Source organism: Numida meleagris, chromosome 1 (assembly GCF_002078875.1).
Source record: "Numida meleagris isolate 19003 breed g44 Domestic line chromosome 1, NumMel1.0, whole genome shotgun sequence".
Lineage (NCBI taxonomy): Eukaryota > Metazoa > Chordata > Aves > Galliformes > Numididae > Numida > Numida meleagris.
Window position 1 is genome coordinate 826,450 of NC_034409.1, and position 17,636 is coordinate 844,085.

General features: G+C 57.8%; 4 protein-coding genes across 8 annotated transcripts in view; 2 read left to right on the forward strand and 2 right to left on the reverse strand.

The window, feature by feature from the left end:
• NCAPH2 (non-SMC condensin II complex subunit H2) overlaps positions 1-79 on the forward strand; it is a gene marked incomplete in the record, with an annotated part of 9,796 nt that extends 9,717 nt beyond the window's left edge. The window contains 1 exon segment of the mRNA XM_021384352.1: positions 1-79.
• On the reverse strand, positions 88-1,301 carry LOC110392254 (protein SCO2 homolog, mitochondrial). The gene has a single exon (XM_021384354.1). It carries the CDS (start codon positions 982-984, stop codon positions 232-234), a length of 753 nt encoding a protein of 250 aa, XP_021240029.1. The 5' UTR covers positions 985-1,301; the 3' UTR covers positions 88-231.
• On the forward strand, positions 3,102-12,686 carry IRF5 (interferon regulatory factor 5). Of its 4 annotated transcripts, none has more exons than XM_021384210.1 (9): positions 3,102-3,338; positions 4,944-5,237; positions 7,130-7,313; positions 7,508-7,575; positions 7,678-7,708; positions 8,146-8,358; positions 9,052-9,459; positions 10,097-10,215; positions 11,461-12,682. In XM_021384210.1, exons 1-9 carry the CDS (start codon positions 3,117-3,119, stop codon positions 11,647-11,649), a joined length of 1,728 nt encoding a protein of 575 aa, XP_021239885.1. In that variant the 5' UTR covers positions 3,102-3,116; the 3' UTR covers positions 11,650-12,682. The 4 variants fall into 4 exon arrangements, with proteins under 4 accessions (XP_021239885.1, XP_021239886.1, XP_021239888.1 ...); XM_021384211.1 differs by having other exon boundaries at positions 4,974-5,237; XM_021384213.1 differs by lacking the exon at positions 4,944-5,237 and having other exon boundaries at positions 11,461-12,686.
• Positions 13,011-17,636, reverse strand: part of TNPO3 (transportin 3) — a 20,904-nt gene continuing 16,278 nt past the window's right edge. For both annotated transcript variants that reach the window (XM_021384209.1, XM_021384208.1), the window contains exons 18-23: positions 17,226-17,320; positions 16,384-16,540; positions 15,355-15,522; positions 14,598-14,710; positions 14,028-14,125; positions 13,011-13,131 (exon numbers count right to left, since the gene is read on the reverse strand). In XM_021384209.1, the coding sequence (XP_021239884.1) occupies positions 14,065-14,125; positions 14,598-14,710; positions 15,355-15,522; positions 16,384-16,540; positions 17,226-17,320 (594 nt within the window). In that variant the 3' untranslated portion in view covers positions 13,011-13,131; positions 14,028-14,064. The remainder of the gene's footprint in view (positions 13,132-14,027; positions 14,126-14,597; positions 14,711-15,354; positions 15,523-16,383; positions 16,541-17,225; positions 17,321-17,636) is intronic.

Genomic DNA, 17,636 nt, shown 5'->3' on the forward strand with positions numbered 1-17,636 from the left:
TCCCCCCCCTCCATTCTGTACAGTCCCCGTCCCCTACGATCCCACAGCACCAGGGCTCCCCTTGCTCTCAGCAATAAACCTCCCAACTTTGGTAAAAAAAAAAAAGGCGGCCTTGTTTCTGGTGACATTGACAAAGCGTCCCCCGGGGGTGGGTGCCGCCAGCAGGCAGAGTTGGTTCTAGAGAGGTTGTCCCCCCCCCACTCCTGGCCAAGCCCTATGGGGCTGCGGCGCTCAGTCGAGGAGCGGCTCGTAGCTCTCCATGTGCCGCCGCACGCTCTCGGCGATCTTAGCGGCCGTCTTGCTGCGGTTGTAGTAGTCCAGGAAGAGCCCGTCGGGGCCCAGCAGGTAGATGATAATGGTGTGGTCCACGATGTAGTCACCGTCCTCGTCCTTGGGCCCGGCGCTGGCGTAAACGCGGTAGGCGCCGCTCACCGCCCGCACCTGCTCGGGGGTCCCCGTCAGCCCCAGCAGCCGAGGGTGGAAATCCCGCACGTAGCGAGCCACCGCCGCCACGTCGTCGCGCTCGGGGTCCACGGTGATGAAGAGCGGCTGCACCCGTGGCAGAGCCGCGTCGCGGTCCAGCAGCTCCACCGCCCGGCTCAGCTTCTCCAGCTCCTCGGGGCAGACGTCGGGGCAGTGCGTGAAGCCGAAGTAAAGCAGCACCCACTGCCCGCGGAAGTCGGCCTTGCAGCGGGGCTGCCCGCGGTGATCCACCAGCTGGAAGTTGCCCTGCCCCAGCGCCAACGCCCGCAGCTCTCGCCGCCGTCGCTCCCGCCGCTCCCGCTCTTTGCGGGCCCGCAAGTAGAGCCAGGCCCCCGTCGCCGCGCCCCCCACCGCCGCCACCACGGCCACGCGCCGGCCCAGGGGCAGGGCTGGGGGCGGACCCCCCCGGGGCCCGGTCAAGCCCCGGGATGGGGCTGGGAGCTGGGGGGGGCGGAGGAGCAGGCGGCGCAGGCAGCGGGCGGGCAGCAGGGCCAGGGCCATGGCGGGGGGCTGCGGGGAGGGGGCGGCCGTGAGAGCCCTACGGCGGCAGCTGCATCCCACCGCTGCGAACTGAACCCCCGCCCCGCACCCAGATCCCCCGGTGTCCTCTTTTCCTGCCCTACCTCTATGCCCTCTGACCCCTGGCCCCCGATGCCCGTTGACTGAGTCCCATCTCTATGCCCTTTGACCCTGACCTACCCCTGGGACAGCCCCCTCCCCCCAGTCCCTCCTGCTGCCCTTTCACCGCCGCCCGGCCCCATCCCACCTGGGCCGCGCCGCAGCGCCCACAGCCGGAAGTGACCCCACGGAAGGGGCGGGGCCAAGCGGGGCGGGTGCGTGCGCAGAGTTGAGGAGGCGACGTGCGCAGTGCGTGGTTCACCGCCAGGCGGCGCCACAGCGCCCGGCGTACGACCGCAGAGCGGGGTGGGATGGGAGGGAGCGCGAACCATAGAGTGCGGTGGGACAGAGAGGAGCCCAAAGGGAGGACCCCCAAAATGGGAGCCCCAAAAGGGGACCCCCGAAATGAGGGCGGCAAAAGGAGGACCCCAAATGGAAGCCCTAAAAAAGGGAGCCCCCAAAAGAGGGACCTCAAAAGAGGGGTCCCAAATGGGACCCATAAAAAAGGGAACCCCAAATGTGCAAATCCCAATAGGGGGAGCAAAAAATGAAGATCCCAAATGGGAACTACAAAAGAGGAACCCGAAATGGAACCCCTAAGAAGGGGAACCTCAAACGGAGAGCCTAAGTGGGACCCCTAAAAGAGGGGACCCCCAGAATGAGAACCCCAGTAGGGGGACCCCAAATAGGAACCCTAAAAAAGGGGACCCCCAAAATTGGAACCCCAGAAACGGAGACCCCAAATGGAGCCCCAAAATGGGAACTCCAAAAGGGGATCCCCAAATGGTGCCCCAAAATGGGAACTCCAAAAGGGGATCTGCAAATGGAACCTCTAATAAAGGGGACCCCAAATGGAGACCCCAAAAGGGACACCCCAAAATGGGACCCCCAAATGGATCTCCTAAAAAAGGAGACCCCCAAAATAGGAACCCCAATACGGAAACCCCAAAATGGGAACTCCTAAAAGGGACCCCTAAAAGGAGACCCCCCAAAGGGGACCCCCAAATTGAACCCCTAAAAAAGTGGACCCTCAAAATGGGAACCCCAAATGGGGGGCCCCAAAGGGGACCCTAAAAAAGGGGGAAATAATGGGGGTTTGGGGCACATAATAACAAAAATAATAAACCTTATCAGTAATAATTGTGTTCTCAATGACACGTAGTGGTATAACAAGGGGAATTGAGGCACTAATCATAATGTTAATAATGGAGTAATAATCAATAATTGGAAATACAGCGATCAAAGTGGTGATAATGGAGGGGGCTAGTGCATTTAATAATAAAGATAATAAGTAATGTATTAATAGTATTAGAGTGAAGAATAACTGTATTAAATGTGGCGATAAATTTGGGGCAGAAATCAGAAAAATATTGCTGCTAATAATAACGGGGTATTAATCAAAAATAGGAAATATAAAAATGGGAATAACGGGGGAATTGAGGCACTAATAACGGTTAAAATGTTTATATTAATAATAATGGGAATAAAAAATAGTGATGAAAGGGGGGAAGCTGGGCAATAATAATAGTAGTAATAATAATAATAATAATAAATGTAGTGATAATAATAGGAACAATGGGTGATTTGGGGCAATAATCATAATATTGTTATTAATAAAATTAATCCTATTAGCAATGTTAATAATAATATTAAATGATAACATTATTGTATTATTATATAGTGTTATTGTATTATCTAGAGATATTGTGTTAATATAAAACCATAAATGTTTATATAATTCAATAATTAATGATGATAATGATAATAAGCAATAGTGGAAACTATGATAACAGTCTAAAATATAACGATGATGGCAATAATCTCGAGAACAATAAAAATAATAAAAGTAGTAATAGCGGTCGTCACGAAAAGGAGGAAAAAAATAATAATAGTAATGGTAATGATAGTAATAAAAGTGATATTAAGAACTAATCAATCATTCCGGCCCCAGGCCGCGCGTTGCCAGGCAACCCGACCAGAAGCGGAAGAGCCCTCCCCCGCGCTGCTCTCAGCCAATGGCGTGCGGGAGTGAGGAGAGCGCAGCCAATCGCTGCGTGGAGGGGGCGGGAGGAGAGATTCTTAAAGCGGCAACGCTGGTGAGGCCCACCTTAAAGTGGCAGGGTTCGCCCCCACCCCCTCGCGTCACGGGACGGGGGCATGGCGCGCGGTATGCAAACGAGATGCTAATAAGGGAGGAAGTGTGTTTGGAGGCGAGCAGCGAGTGGTGCTGGAGAGTGGTGAGTGTGGAGGAAGGGGTCCACGAAGGGGTCTTGTGGGGCAGCGGGCAGGGTTATGGGGTCTTCATGGTGGGTTCTTGGTGGGGTCGTTGTGGCATCTGAGGGGCTTGGTGGCGGCATCTAGGGAGGCTTCGTGGTGGCATCTGGGGGTCTTCATGGGGACTTTGTGGTGGGATCATGGTGGCATCTTGGTGGGCTCCATGGTGGCATCCTGGGGGGCTTCATGGTGGTGTCTTGGGAGGGCTCGATGGTGGCATCGTGGTGGCATCTTGGTGATGCCATGGTGGGATCACAGTAGCATCTTGGTGGCATCTTGGGGGAGCTCCATAGTGGGATTGTGGTGACATCCTGAGGGGCTCCACGGTGACATCATGGTGGCATCATGTTGGCATCTTGGGGGGCTTTGCGGTGGGACTGTGGGAGCTTCCAGATGGCATCTCGGTGCCTTTATGGGGTCTTCATGGCGCGGTGGCCTCATGTCTCCCCTCCCCCTCCAGCCCCCACCCCACCCCGTAGTGTCACTTCTCCTTTCCATGGGGCATAGGGACCAGTTCCTCTTTCGGTCCCAGTTTTTGTCATCATCCCCACCCTGTGTCCCCAGGGATGGCCGATGTCACCATGTGACCCATGTGACACTTTTGGGGTGGCAGGGTGTGAGGGGTGAGCGGAGGTGGCTGGGTGGGGTGGGACATCAACCGTGACCGAAGGTGAGAGGTGACAGGAGGGGGTGGGACACCGGAGGTGACGGAGTGACCGTAAGTTGTCATAGAGGGGACCACAGGGGACCATCATTAGCACAGATGTGACAGGTCACCCTAAAAAGCATAGGTGAGGGATGACCAGAGGTGACCAAGGGCAGTAGGTGACTGGAGGTGACCAGAGGTGACCGTAGGTGACAGATGACCATGGGTGACCATTGGTGGCCATGGGTGGCAGGTGGCCATGGGCGATCCATGACCAGAGGTGACTGTGGGTGACCATAAGTGGCAGATGACAAGGGGGCTGGGTGACCATGGGAAACCAGAGGTGATAATGGGTGACCCATGACCATGGATATTGGGTGACCAGAGATGACCGGAGGTGACCAGAGGTGACCATGGGTGTAGGGTGACCGTGAGCGATCAGAGGTTATTGTGGATGACAGTGGGTGACAGATGACTACGAGTGACCATTGGTGGTTGTGGGTGACATGTGACCATGGTTGATAGGTGATCAGAAGTGACCACAGGTGACAGGTGACCATGGGTGTTGGGTGACCAGAGGTGATCATAAGTGACCAGAGGTGATCGTGGGTGACAAATGGCTGCAGGTGACCAGAGGTGACTATGGGTGACTTAAGTGACAGATGACCATGGGTGATCATGGGTGACAGAAGACCATGAGTGACCAGAGGTGACCAGAGGTGAGAGATGACCATGCGTGACAGGAGGTGACCACGAGTGACCATAAGTGGCAGGTAACCATGAGTGTTGGGTGACCAGAGGTGACCAGAGATGACAGGTGACCATGGGTGACCAGAGGTGACCACAAGTGACAGATGACCATGAATGATGGCTGACCAGAGGTGACAGCCCCTCTTGAATGACCACAAATACCCATCATTAGCCACAGCATCTCCACCACTGCATCACACAGCTCCCCACCGTGCATCACCGCGTGCCACGCTGCGTCACGTCCCCATCACCGTACGACATCTCCTGGTGTCCCCTCCTGTCCCTGATGGCGTCCCCGGTGCCGCGCCGCGTGCGCCTGCGCCCATGGTTGGTGGCCCAGGTGGACAGCGGGCGTTTCCCAGGGCTGCGCTGGGTGGACTCTCGGCGCCGGCTCTTTGTGGTCCCGTGGCACCACGCCACGCGGCACCTCCCGACGCACAGCGGCGATGATGATACCGTCTTCAAGGTGATCCTGGACGATCTGATGGCTGGAACGACCTGAACCTGAACGCTGGTGGCCCTAACCCTAACCCCGGTGGCCCAAACCCAACCATAAAGACCCTAACCCCAACCCTGGTGGCCCAAACCCCAACCCTGTTGGCTTAAACCTTAACCCTGGTGGCCCAAACTCAACCCTAGTGGACCAAATCCAACCATAATGACCCCAACCTCAACCCCGGTGGCCATAACCCCAACCCTAGTGGCCCAAATCCCAGTCCTAATGACTCTGACGCAACCCTGGTGGCTGAAACCCCAACTCTTCTGGCCCTTACCGAACCCTAGTGACCCAGTTCCAATCCTAATGACCCAAACCCCAACCCTAGTGGCCATATCCCCAACCCTAATGAGCCAAATCCCAATCCTAATGACTCTAACCCAATCCTAATCATGCAAACCCTAAAATTAATGAGCCAACTCCCAACCCTAGTGGCCCAAACCCCAACCCTAATGACTATAATCCTAAAATTGATGACCCAAACTCCAACCCTAATGATGCTAACCCAACCCTAATGGCCCAAACTCCAACCCTAGTGGCCCAAACCTCAATCCTAGCGGTCCAAACCCCAAACCTAGTGTCCGTAACTCCAAACCTCGTGGTCCAAACTCCAGCCCTATTGGCCCTAGGTCAACTTTAGTAACCAAACCCCAACCCCAATGCCCCAAACCCTAAACTTAATGACCCAAATCCCAACCCTAATGACCCAAACCTCAAACCCCATGCTGCAAACCCCAACCCTCGTGGCCCTATGCCAACCCTAGTGACCATAACACCAAACTTTGTGGCCCTAACTCATCCCTAGTGGCCCAAATCCCAATCTTAATGAGCTAAATCCCAATCCTAATGGCCCAAACCCTAACACTAATGACCCTAAGATGAACCCCAACAACCCTAAACCAACCCTAGTGGCCCAAACCCCAAACTTACAGGCCCAAACCCAACCCTAATGAGTCAAACCCCAAACCCTAAACCTAATGACTCTAAACCAACCCTAATGCCTCAAACCTGAACCCTAATGATCCTCTCCCTAATGACCCACTCCATAATGGCCCCAACCTTGATGACCCCAGTAACCCCAACTCAGTGACCCCATGGACCCCAGTGACTCCAACCCAATAACCCCATCCCCAATGACCCCACAAATCCCAGTCCACTAGCCCCATCTCCAATGACCCCAATGAGCCCATGATGACCCCAACCCCAATAACCGCACCTCAATAACCGCAACCCAATGACCCCAACCCAACCATTGTGATCCCAACCCAATGACCTCAACCCAACCATCATGATCCCAACCCCAATGACCCCAATGTAGTGACCCCAATCCAACCATGATGACCCCAACCCCACTAATCCCACCCCAATGACCCCAACACCAATACTCCCAACCCACTGATCCCACTGACTCCATCCTGATGACCCCAATAACTCCACCCCAATGACCCAGACACCACTGACCCTAACACAACTCTGATGACCCCAACCCCAACAAACCGTAACCCTGACGACCCCAGAAACTGCCAACACAATGACCCCGACCCAGTGACCCCAATAACCCCAACCAGATGACCCCAATGACCCTAGCCCAATGACTGTAACCCTAATGCCCCAAATGCACCATCCATAATGACCACAACCCCCAAAATCCCACCCTAATAACAGCAACCCAATGACCCCAACCCAACTATCATGACCTCAACCCAATGACCCCAACCCCGATGACCCCAACCTGATGACCCGAATCCAACCATGATGACCCCAACCAACTAACCCCAATCCAATGACCCCAACGCCAGTAATCCCAACCCACTGACCCCACCCCAGTGACCCTGACACCACTGACCCTGATGACCCCACAGGCATGGGCAGCAGAGACGGGGAAGTTCCTTGCAGGGCGGGACGAGCCGGATCCTGCCAAGTGGAAGGCGACGCTGCGCTGCGCCCTCAACAAGAGCCGCGAGTTCCGCCTGCGCTACGACGGCACCCGCGCTGTGCCGCCCCGGCCCTACAAGGTGTATGAGGTCTGTGGGCCTGACGGAGCAGGTATGGGGCTTCGAGGGGGACTGGTGTGGGGACATGGGGTCGTGTGGGGTACCAATATTCCGTAAGTGACATGGAGTCTGTGGGGCTCAACACCCTGCAGTGTCCCTTCACCCTGTAAGAACCTGGCACTCCACAAGTTGCTATGGGTGCTATGGGGTCTCAGCACCCCATGGGGCCCCGTTCTTTCCTCACAGACACGGTGACTGGGGATGACTTCAGCTGCGGTGGGGAGGAAGAGGAGGAGGAGGAAGACGTCAGTGAGGTACTGGCCCCCACCGTGCACTTGAGGGTACCCCACTTGGGGGACCCTCACCCCACACTTTGGGAGTCCTGCACTCCATAACCACCTGCTCTCTCCCTGCAGCTGCAGCAACTGATGTCTCTGAGCATCGATGGTCAGCAGGCATATGGGGTGCCCTATGGGGGAATAATGGGGTGGAGGCATCCTATGGGGGGGCAGTGGGGTGGGAATGCCCCATGGGAGACAATGGGATTGGGGCACCCTGTGGGGGATCAGTGAAGTTGGGGGACCCCATGGGGAGAAGTAGGGAGAGAGGAACCCCATGGGGGACAGTCAGTGGGGTGGGGGAGGGGTGACGTGGGGCATCTCATGGGGGGCAGTAGGGGAGAAAGACCCCCCATGGAGTCGATGGAGTGTGGATGCCACATGGGGGGCAGCAGGGTTGGGCACCTATGGGGGCAGTCAGTGGCGCAGGGGCTCTCCATAGAGGATCATTGGGGTGGGGGGAGGGGTTGATGTGGGGCAGGCACCCTGTGGGGAGCAGTGGTGTGGGGGCTCCCCTGGCTGCCCCCTCATCCCACTGTACCCCAGACTGCAGAAGGGACCCAGTGCCCCCCTGGCCCGAGGAGCACCCCTCGTTTGTCAGTGCTGACCCCACGGTGCCCTTTGTGCCCCCCGAACTGCCCCCTGAGCTGACCCCACAGCTGACCCCGCAGCTGACCCCACAACTGCCCCTCCCGGGCCCCCCAGCACTCCTGGAGCATGGTGTCCCCAACCTGCTGGCCAGCCCCCACCTGCTGCCCCGTAAGTGCCAGGGGAGGGGGACAGGGTGTGGGGTGGGTGAATGTGGATTTGGGGCAGCCACAGGTATGGGGTGGTTGGATATGGGTATGGGGTGACCATGGATATGGGTATGGGGTGGCTGTGGGGTGGATGGATATGGAGTGGCCATGGATATGGGGCGGTCATGGGAAGGGTGGACTTAGGTATGGGGTGGGTGGATATAGCTGTGGGGTGGCCATGGGGTGGCCATAGGGTGGTTGGACGTGGCTGTGGGGTGGCCATGGGGTGGGTGGCCATGGGAATGGGGTGGCTGTGGGGTGGGTGGGTGTGAGTATGGAGTGGCCGGGTGTGAGTATGGGGTGGCCATGGGGTGAGGGGTTATGGGGTCACTGGCCATGGGTTGGGGGGACGTGGGGTGGTTGGCTGTGGGGTTGAGGGGATTTGGGGGTCATAGGGTATGGGGTCGAGTAGATGACAGTGGGGTGGGTGGGCTTGGGGGGGATATAGGGTCACTGGGCATGGGGGGATGACAATGGAGTGGGTGGGCGTGGAGCTGGATGGTTGTAGGGTGGGTGGGCATAGGGTGGGGAGGATATGGGGTGGATGGCCATGGGGTCAGGGTGGGACGACGACACAGTTACCCATGGAGCTGTAGGGTTCCCCCGCGTGGAATACCCCCCATCCCAAAGCCACCAACCCCCCCCATCCCCGCAGTGACGGACCTGGAGCTGCGCTTCCAGTACCGTGGGCGGCGGGTGAGCTCCCTGACCGTCAGCCACCCCCTGGGCTGCCGCCTGTCCCACGGGGGGTCCCTGCCCCCCACCTTGCAGCGCCCCGACCTCCTGGGGCACCCCGAGCTGCAGCAGGTTCCCTTCCCCGACCCCGAGGGGATCCCGCACGACAAGCAGCGCCGCTACACCCGCACCTTGCTGGGAGCGATGGAGCGGGGGCTCCTCCTGGAGCTGGGAGGGCAGGACCTCTACGCCACCCGCCTCTGTCGCTGCAAAGTGTTTTGGGACGGACCCTGCGCCCCTCCCCAGGACCCCCACCTCGACCCCCGGCCCAACCCCATGGAGAGGGAGAGGAGGGTCCAGGTGTTCAGCCTCCAGCGGTTCCTTGACGGTGAGTGGCACTGGGGGAGGGGGCGGGGGGGAGCGCATGGGGATGTCAGGTGGCATTAGGGGGCACCAGGGAGTCCATGGGATCATCAGGTGGCACTGGGGGGCACCATGAAGGGACATCAGGTGGCACTGGGGACATTGGGGGGGGGGGTTGCAATGGGGACATCATCAGATGGCAGTGGGGGACACCATGAAGGGACATCAGGTGGCACTGGGGATGTCAAGGAGTCCATGGGGACATCAGGTAGCACTGGGGACATTGGGGTGGGGGGGCAGTGGGGACACTGGGGAGTCCATGGAGACATCAAGTGGCATTGGGGGGCATTATGAAGCCCATAGGGACACCAGGTGGCCTTGGGGACACCAGAGAATCCATGGGGACATCAGGTGGCAAAGGGGACACCAGGTGGCCTTGGGGGACATCATGAAGCCCATAGGGACACCAGGTGGCATTGAGGGGGACACTGGAGAGCCCATGGGGACCTCAGGTGGCACTGGGGACATCAGCCAGCACGGAGGGACACCCATCAGCCCACAGGGACATGGGGTGGCACGGGAGGAGTCTGGCCGATGGGGACATTGGTCAGCACTGGGGTGGGGGGAGGTGACATCGGGTGACATCGGGCGGTGCCCCCCAGGGCTCATCCTGTTCCAGAAGGGGCAGAGCCCCACGCCGCCGCCCTTCGAGGTCTTCCTGTGCTTCGGGGAGGAGTGGCCCGACCACAGACCCAGGGAGAAGAAACTCATCACCGTGCAGGTGGGGGGACATGGCGGGGACACAATGGGGACACGATGGAGATGGGTTGGGGACGCAATGTTGGGGGATGCATTCAGGATGTGTTGGGGACACAATAGGCACTTGTTGGGACACGTGTTGGGGACAGGATGAGGATGTGTTGGGGACATGGAGGTGACATGTTGGGGACACAATGGAGACGTGGTGATGTGTCAGGGATGAGCTGGGGACTCAATGGGGACATGTTGGGAACGCACTAGGGACACATCGGGGACGCATTAAGGATGGGTTGGGGACACAATGGGGACATGGTGGTGACATGTCAGGGATGAGCTGAGGACTCAGTGGGGACATGATGGGCACACAGTGAGGATGGGTTGGGGATACAGTGGGGACAGGGTGGTGACATGTCAGGGATGAGTTGGGGACACACTGGGGCTACGTTGGGGACACAATGGGGATGAAATGAATATGTGTTGGGGACATGGCCATGACACATTGGGGACACACTAGGGACATGGGGATGACGAGTTGGGGACACACTGGGGACGTGTCGGAGATATGATGAGGGCATGTTGGGAAACACCTTGGGGACGTGTTGGGGACACGGGGCGAGATGTAATGGGGAAACGTTGGAGACACACTGGGGACATGATGGGAACACTTTGGGGACAGGATGGGGACACATTAGTGAAAATGATGGCGATGCATTGGGGACACAGGGGGTACACGATAGGCACAAGTTGGGGACACAATGGGGAGGCGATAAGGATGAGTTGGGGACACACTGGGGACATGGCGGTGACATGTCAGGGATGAGCTGGGGACCCAGTGGGGAATGGACTGGGGACAGAGTGGTGACACACTGGGGACACATTGTGGACATGGCAGTGACATGTCAGGGATGAGTTGGGGACCCAAGGGGGACACGTTGGGAACACACTGGGGACAGGGTGGTGACATGTCAGAGATGATTTGTGTTGGGGACACAATGGAGACAGAGTAAGGATGAGTTGGGGACACACTGTAGACATGGCGGTGACACGTCAGGGATGAGCTGGGGCCACAATGGGGACATGATGGGAACACACTGGGGGCGGGATGGGGACATGGCAGTGATGTGCTGGGGGACAGATTGGGGACACAATGCGGATACACTAGGGCAAGCATTGGGGACACAGCGAAGACGTGATGGGAAATGTGATGGGGGGGACACGTTGGGGACACGATGGGGACGCGTGTGACACATGTCCCCCCCAACCCCAGGTGGTGCCAGTGGCGGCACGGCTGCTGCTGGAGCTATTCTCAGGGGAGCTGTCATGGTCGGCTGACAGCGTCCCGCTGCAGATCTCGCAGCCCGACCTGAAGGATGCGCTGCTGGAGCAGTTCAAGGAGCTGCATCGCCTCTGGCAGCAGCAGCAGCGCCCGGAACCCGGCCCACGGCCCCCGCTGTGATGTGGGGATGGAAGCCCCCCCCCACCCCGCCATAGGGATGGGGAGAAAATGGGGTGCGTGGTCCTTCCTGGCGGGGTGGGGGGCAAGGGGTTTTGGGGGGCATCCTCAGCGCTATGGGGAGGGTGGAGCTATGGGGACAGCGCAGCTCCTGGAGGACATCTGGAGAACCACATCTGGAGCACCACTGGACCTAGAACACTGACCTACCTGGAGCGTGGCTGCTCCTGGAGTACATCTGTAAAACCACATCTGGAGCACCACCATGCCTAGAACGCTGCCGTGCCTGGAACGCTGCCACACCCAGATCATGGCTGCCCCTGGAGCACATCTGGAGCACCAGACCTGGAACATTGCCATACCAGGACCATGGCAGCTCCTAGAGCACATCTGGAGCAGCACCATGTCTAGGACGTTGCCATACCCAGAACATTGCTACTCCTGGAGCACCACCTGACCTAGAACATTGCCATACCCGGAGCCCAGCTGCTCCTGGAACACACCTGGAGCACCCTGTGACCCAGAACATTGCCATACCTGGTCTGTTGCTGCTCAAGGAGCACATCTGGAGCACACATCTGGAGCACCACCAAACACAGAGCATCTCCATACCTGGATCTTCGCTGCTCCCGGAGCACATCATCTACAAAAATCACATCTGGAGCACATCTGGAGCCCCACCATCCGTAGAACATCACCATCCCGGGACCGTAGCTGCTCCAGGAGCCGCACATCTGGGACACACATCTGGAGCACATCTGGAGCCCCACCTCACCCCTCCCTCCCCCCGCCCCAGGAAGCAGACAGGACCACCACGGGCTGGTTGGTTTTTTGTTGTTGTTTTTTTTTTTCTTTTTTTTTTTTTTTTCCAAACCGATTTTTTTTTTTCCATTTTTGCATCTTTTTTTTTTTTTATTATTGTTCTCGAGATGGCTACAACACCAGACGGAACTGCACGCCCGGCCCCGTCCCTGCACTCGCACGGCTGAACCACCCCCCACCCCAACCCTGCGCTCTCCCCTCAAAAAAAAAAAAACAAAAACAAAAAAAAACCCCAAAACGATTAAAAAATAAAATAAAACCAGAAAAAAAAAAAAAACAAACACCAAATTTGGGAAAAAAAAAAAAGAAAAAAAGAAAAAATATAATATATATTTTAAGCAGTCCGACCCACGCGGCCGCGTCCCCGCGCCGAGTCCGCGTCCCCACCCCCCACCACCAACCCTGGGAGCGCGGACCCCCCCTCGGCCGCCCGCCCCCTCCCCAGGGCTCTTCCCTGGCTTCTTTTGATGTCATTTCAGGGAAGTTTGGTACTTTTCGGTGCTCGCTGAGGGCACAGTCCCGGTGTGGGGGGGTTGGTTTGGTTTTTTTTTTGGGGGGGGTCGCAGTGTTGAGCCGCACGCTCCTCTGGCGCTGAGCGAGGGCGGCCCCCGGCGGTGGCTGCTGCTGCTGTGGGACCAGTCGTGGTGGCTTCGTTTCTGTCTTCTGTTAATTAAGGGATGTTCCGGGGAGGGGTGGGCTGCGGGGGATCATGTCCCCAGCCAACCCAACATGATGTCCCCAGCCCCACCCAGTTGAACCCAACCCAATGTCCCCAGTTGAACCCAACCCAATGTCCCCAAGACAGCGCCATGACCCCAGCCCAGTGTGATGTCCCCAACTCAACGCGATGTCCCCAAACCAACACAATGTCCCCAGCTGATCCCAGAACAATGTCCCCAGCCCAGTGCCATGCCCCACACCCAGTGTCCCCAACCCAACACCATGACCCCAACCCAACATGATGTCCCCAGCTAAACGCAGAACAATGTCCCCAGCCCAGAGCTATGTCCCCAACCCAATACCCCCAACCTAACACAATGCCCCTAACCCAACGTCCTCAACCCAACATGATGTCCCCAACTCAACAGTGCCATGTCCCAACCCAACATCATGTCCCCAACCAAACCTAGAACAATGTCCCCAATAAAGCACCATGTCCCCAACCCAGCGCCACGTTCCCAACCCAATTTGACAGCTCCAGCCCAACTCGATGTCCCCAACCAAACCCAGATCAATGTCCCCAACCCAGCACCGTGCTCCCAACACAATTCAATGGCTGCAGCCCAACACGATGTCCCCAACACAGCACAATGTCCCCAACCTAACACAGTGCCATGTCCCCAGCACAGCATAATGTTCCCAGCCCCACCCAGTGCCACGTCACCAACTCAATGCAATGTCCCCCACCCAACACAGTGCCATGGCCTCAATCCAAAGTGATGTCCCCAGTGCAACCCAGTCCCACACGATGTCCCCATCCTGATGTGATGCCCCCAGTCCCAGCAATGCCCCTGGGGGGCTGCTGTGCCCATGGTGGTCCCCAGTCCCCCGTGCCTTACCTGGGAGGCAGGCGCCGTGCCGGGTGCAGGGCGCAGGCTATCGGAATAGGCGGGTGAAGTCCCGCAGAGCCCAGCAGACCTGCTTACATTCCTCCGCACTGCAAGGGGAAGGGGCATTAGGGGGGTGGCGGCGACGCACAGAGGGATGGAGATGGACAGAGGGGTTGGGGGTGCACTCAGTGGTTTGGGACAGATGGACCCACTGGGGACAGACGGACCTGCTGGGAGCTTGGGGATGGCTTTGGCACAGCAATACCCACACGGTGCCAGAGAGGAAAGTCCCATTTGGGATCGGTGGGAGCACAGGTTGGGCAGACGTCCCCATGTAGGGTGCGACTGAAACCCTCACTGGGGGTCTGCAGGCAGGGACACATCAGGGGGCTCGGGTCCCATGAGGTACTGGGGTGTGGGCTCTGATCCCAAACTGAGGCCGACAATTCCATCAGATATTGGGGTCCGGGCTCTCATCCCAAACTGGGGTCTGGGATCCCACCAGATACTGGGGTCCAGGCTCTGGTCACTAATTGAGGGTGGGGCTCCCGGCACTAATTGGGGTCTCTGGGCTCTCACCTCGTCACCTGCTTGTGGAAATCCGTCAGCTGCTTGTGCGTCACCTGGATGGCCCCCCCCGTTGTCTCCTTTGGCAGCGCCTTCAGGGAGTTCTCCAGCCACCGACAGAAGGTCTGCAGGGAGGGGAGAGTGGGGGAGGTGAGTGCTGTGCTCCCCCTGCGTCCCTCTGTGTGACAGGGGGAGACGGAGACATCACAGGGACATGGGTGACACAGTAATGTAGGGACACGGAGACATAGGGACACGGGAACATGGGAACATGAGGATACGGATGTAGGGGCATGGAGACGTGGGGGACATGGGGGCATTAAGGACATGGAAGATATAGAGACACAGGGACACAGATATGGGGACATGGGGCTGCAGGGACATGGAGATGGGGGGGGATGTGGGGACACAGGTCCATTGTGGACTTGGGGCTGTGGGGAATAGAGATATAAGGACATGGGGACATGGAGGACATGGGGGTGCGGGGACACTGAGGATTTGGGGATGTGGAGGACCTAGGGGTATAGGGACATGGGGACACAAAGATGCAGAGAAGTGGAGGACTTGGGGACATGGGGATATGGAGATGTGGGTGACAAAGGGATAAAAGAACATGGGGATGTGGGGATGTTGGAGACATGAGGACACTGGGGACAGATGGACACGGGTCTGTGGGGACACGGTGACATGGGGATGTGGAGGACATGGGGATGCAGGAAGACGGGGATATGGGGCTGGGGACACAGGGGACACAATGATGGGTGCTCACCGCACGGTCGCTCTGCATGATCTCCCAGAGCACCTCGGCCACGTCGGGCAGTGTGTAGGGTGGCAGGCAGAAGCAGCAGGTGTGCAGGAGCTGCGAGACGAGCTGCTGCCCCAACTGCCGCAGCACCTGTGCGATCAGCTCCGTGCGCAGCTCAAAGTCCTCCTCGTGCTGTGGGGGGGTGGGGGAGGTCAGCTTCACACTAAATCTCTCACTCGAATACTACAATCCTAACCTTAAAACTCCAACCTTAACTCTAACCCTAAAATCTGAATCCTAATCTTAACCCTAAAACCCTAACCCTAACCCCTGACCCTAAAACCCTAATCCTAACCTTGACTCTAAAACTCTGACCCTAAAACCTTTATCTTCACTCTAACCCTAAAACCCGAACCCTGACACTGAAACAACAAGCTCAGCCCACAATTCTAACCCTAAGACTATAACCCCAAACCTCCACCCCTAACCCTACATTTCTAGCCCTAAATCTCCAACCCTACGCCATCTCCAACCCCAACCCACCATCATCCCCGCATCACCCTGACCCCAAATCTCCAACCCTAACCCCAATATTCTAACCCCAACCTGCATAACCTCCAACCCCAACCTCCTCTTTGACTCCAATCCTACGTCCCAACCCAGTCCCAACCCCAACCCTACAACCCCACCAAACCCAATCCTGTATCCCCTCCCAACCCCATGCCCTCTCCCAATCCTACATCCTCTTTCAACCCCATGTCTTCTCCCAACCCCATATCCTCCCACAACTCCATCCCATATCCCCTCCCAACCCCACAATGTCTTCCAACACTGTCCTCTCCCAACTCAACCCCACATCCCCTCTCAACCCCGCACCCTCTCCCAACCCAACCCTGCACCCTCTCCCAATCCCACATCCTCTCCCAACCCAACCCCACACCCTCTTCCAACTCCATGTCCTCCCCCATGTCCTCCTTCAACCCCACCCCCATCTCCAACCCCCAGACTTGGCACCCTGTCCCCTCCTCCCCGTCCCACGCCAATGCCACTCACGTCGTTGGCCACCCCGGTGTGCACAAGGTCACGCAGGAACTTCATGACACTGCAGTTGGCATCGCGGTGGTCCAGCGTGGTGGCGGCGATGGCCCATTGCAGGATGGGGATCATCACCTGGCTGCGCAGCAGCGTCACCGGGCTGCGCTGGATGAACCTGGGGACAGGGACAGTGCCACGGGGGCGGGGGGACGGGGGGACAATGGGATGGGGATGGGGGGGTATGGGGAGAGGAGAGCGTGGGGATATGACATGGGGATGGAGTGTGGGGATGGGGGGAGCATGGGGAGAGAGAGATATGATGTGGGGACAGTGGGACAGGGGGATATGGGTAAAAGGGGATGGGGGGATATGATGTTGGGACAGTGGGATGGGGGAACATGGGTACAAGGGGATGGAGGGATATGATGTGGGGACGGGGGGGTGAGGAGAGGGGGATATGGGTACATAGGGACAGGGGACGGTAGGTTCTGGGGACAGGGATAGGGAGATACAATGTGACATGAGGACAGGGGGATGTGGTGACAACGTGTTACGGGGATATGACATGAGGAAAGGAGGACATGGAGGACTTGGGGACACAGAGGTGTGGGAAATGGGGGATATGGGGACATGGAGATGCAGGAACACGGAGGATTAGGGGACACGGGGACACAGAGGAACTGGGGACATGGGGATGCAGGGACAGAGGGACACGGAGGACTTGGAGACATGGAGATGCAGAAATGTGAGTAACACAGGGATGTGGGGACACGGAGGACATGGGGATGTGAGGATTCAGGGACATGAGGACACGAAGGACATGGGTACATGGGGATGTGGAGAAATGGGGACACAGGTACCTGGCTGCGAGGCGGAAGAGGTCGTCCACGGTGTCGGGATGGTTCTGGAGGCCACTGGGCTGCTCAAGGAGCTGGAAGGTGGGGATGCAGAGAGCCTGGGGGGGGGACACCAGTCATTAAGGCTCCTTGGCAACTAATTGGTCGTCCCTGCTAATTAGGGATCCCAGCCAATTAGGTCACCAGGTGACCCCAGCCCAAAGCTGCTCTCCTGGTCTCCCCAGGCACGGGCTTATAGGACTGGGGCTGGGATTGTAGGATTGGGGCTGGGACTGGGGTTCTGGAACTGCAGGATTGAGGCTGGGATTGGGGTTTTGGAATTGTAGGATTGGGGATGGGATTGTAGGATTGGGGATGGGATTGTAGGATTGGGGATGGGATTGTAGGATTGGGGATGGGATTGTAGGATTGGGG

Bases quoted from the DNA above. Each gene is read 5' to 3' on its own strand.
- LOC110392254 (XM_021384354.1), bottom strand. From the start codon at position 984: ATGGCCCTGGCCCTGCTGCCCGCCCGCTGCCTGCGCCGCCTGCTCCTC.
- IRF5 (XM_021384210.1), top strand. From the start codon at position 3,117: ATGGCGTGCGGGAGTGAGGAGAGCGCAGCCAATCGCTGCGTGGAGGGG. The intron at 3,339-4,943 runs GTGAGTGTGGAG...ACCCATCATTAG, and splicing joins GCGAGTGGTGCTGGAGAGTG to CCACAGCATCTCCACCACTG. The intron at 9,460-10,096 runs GTGAGTGGCACT...GGTGCCCCCCAG, and splicing joins CCTCCAGCGGTTCCTTGACG to GGCTCATCCTGTTCCAGAAG.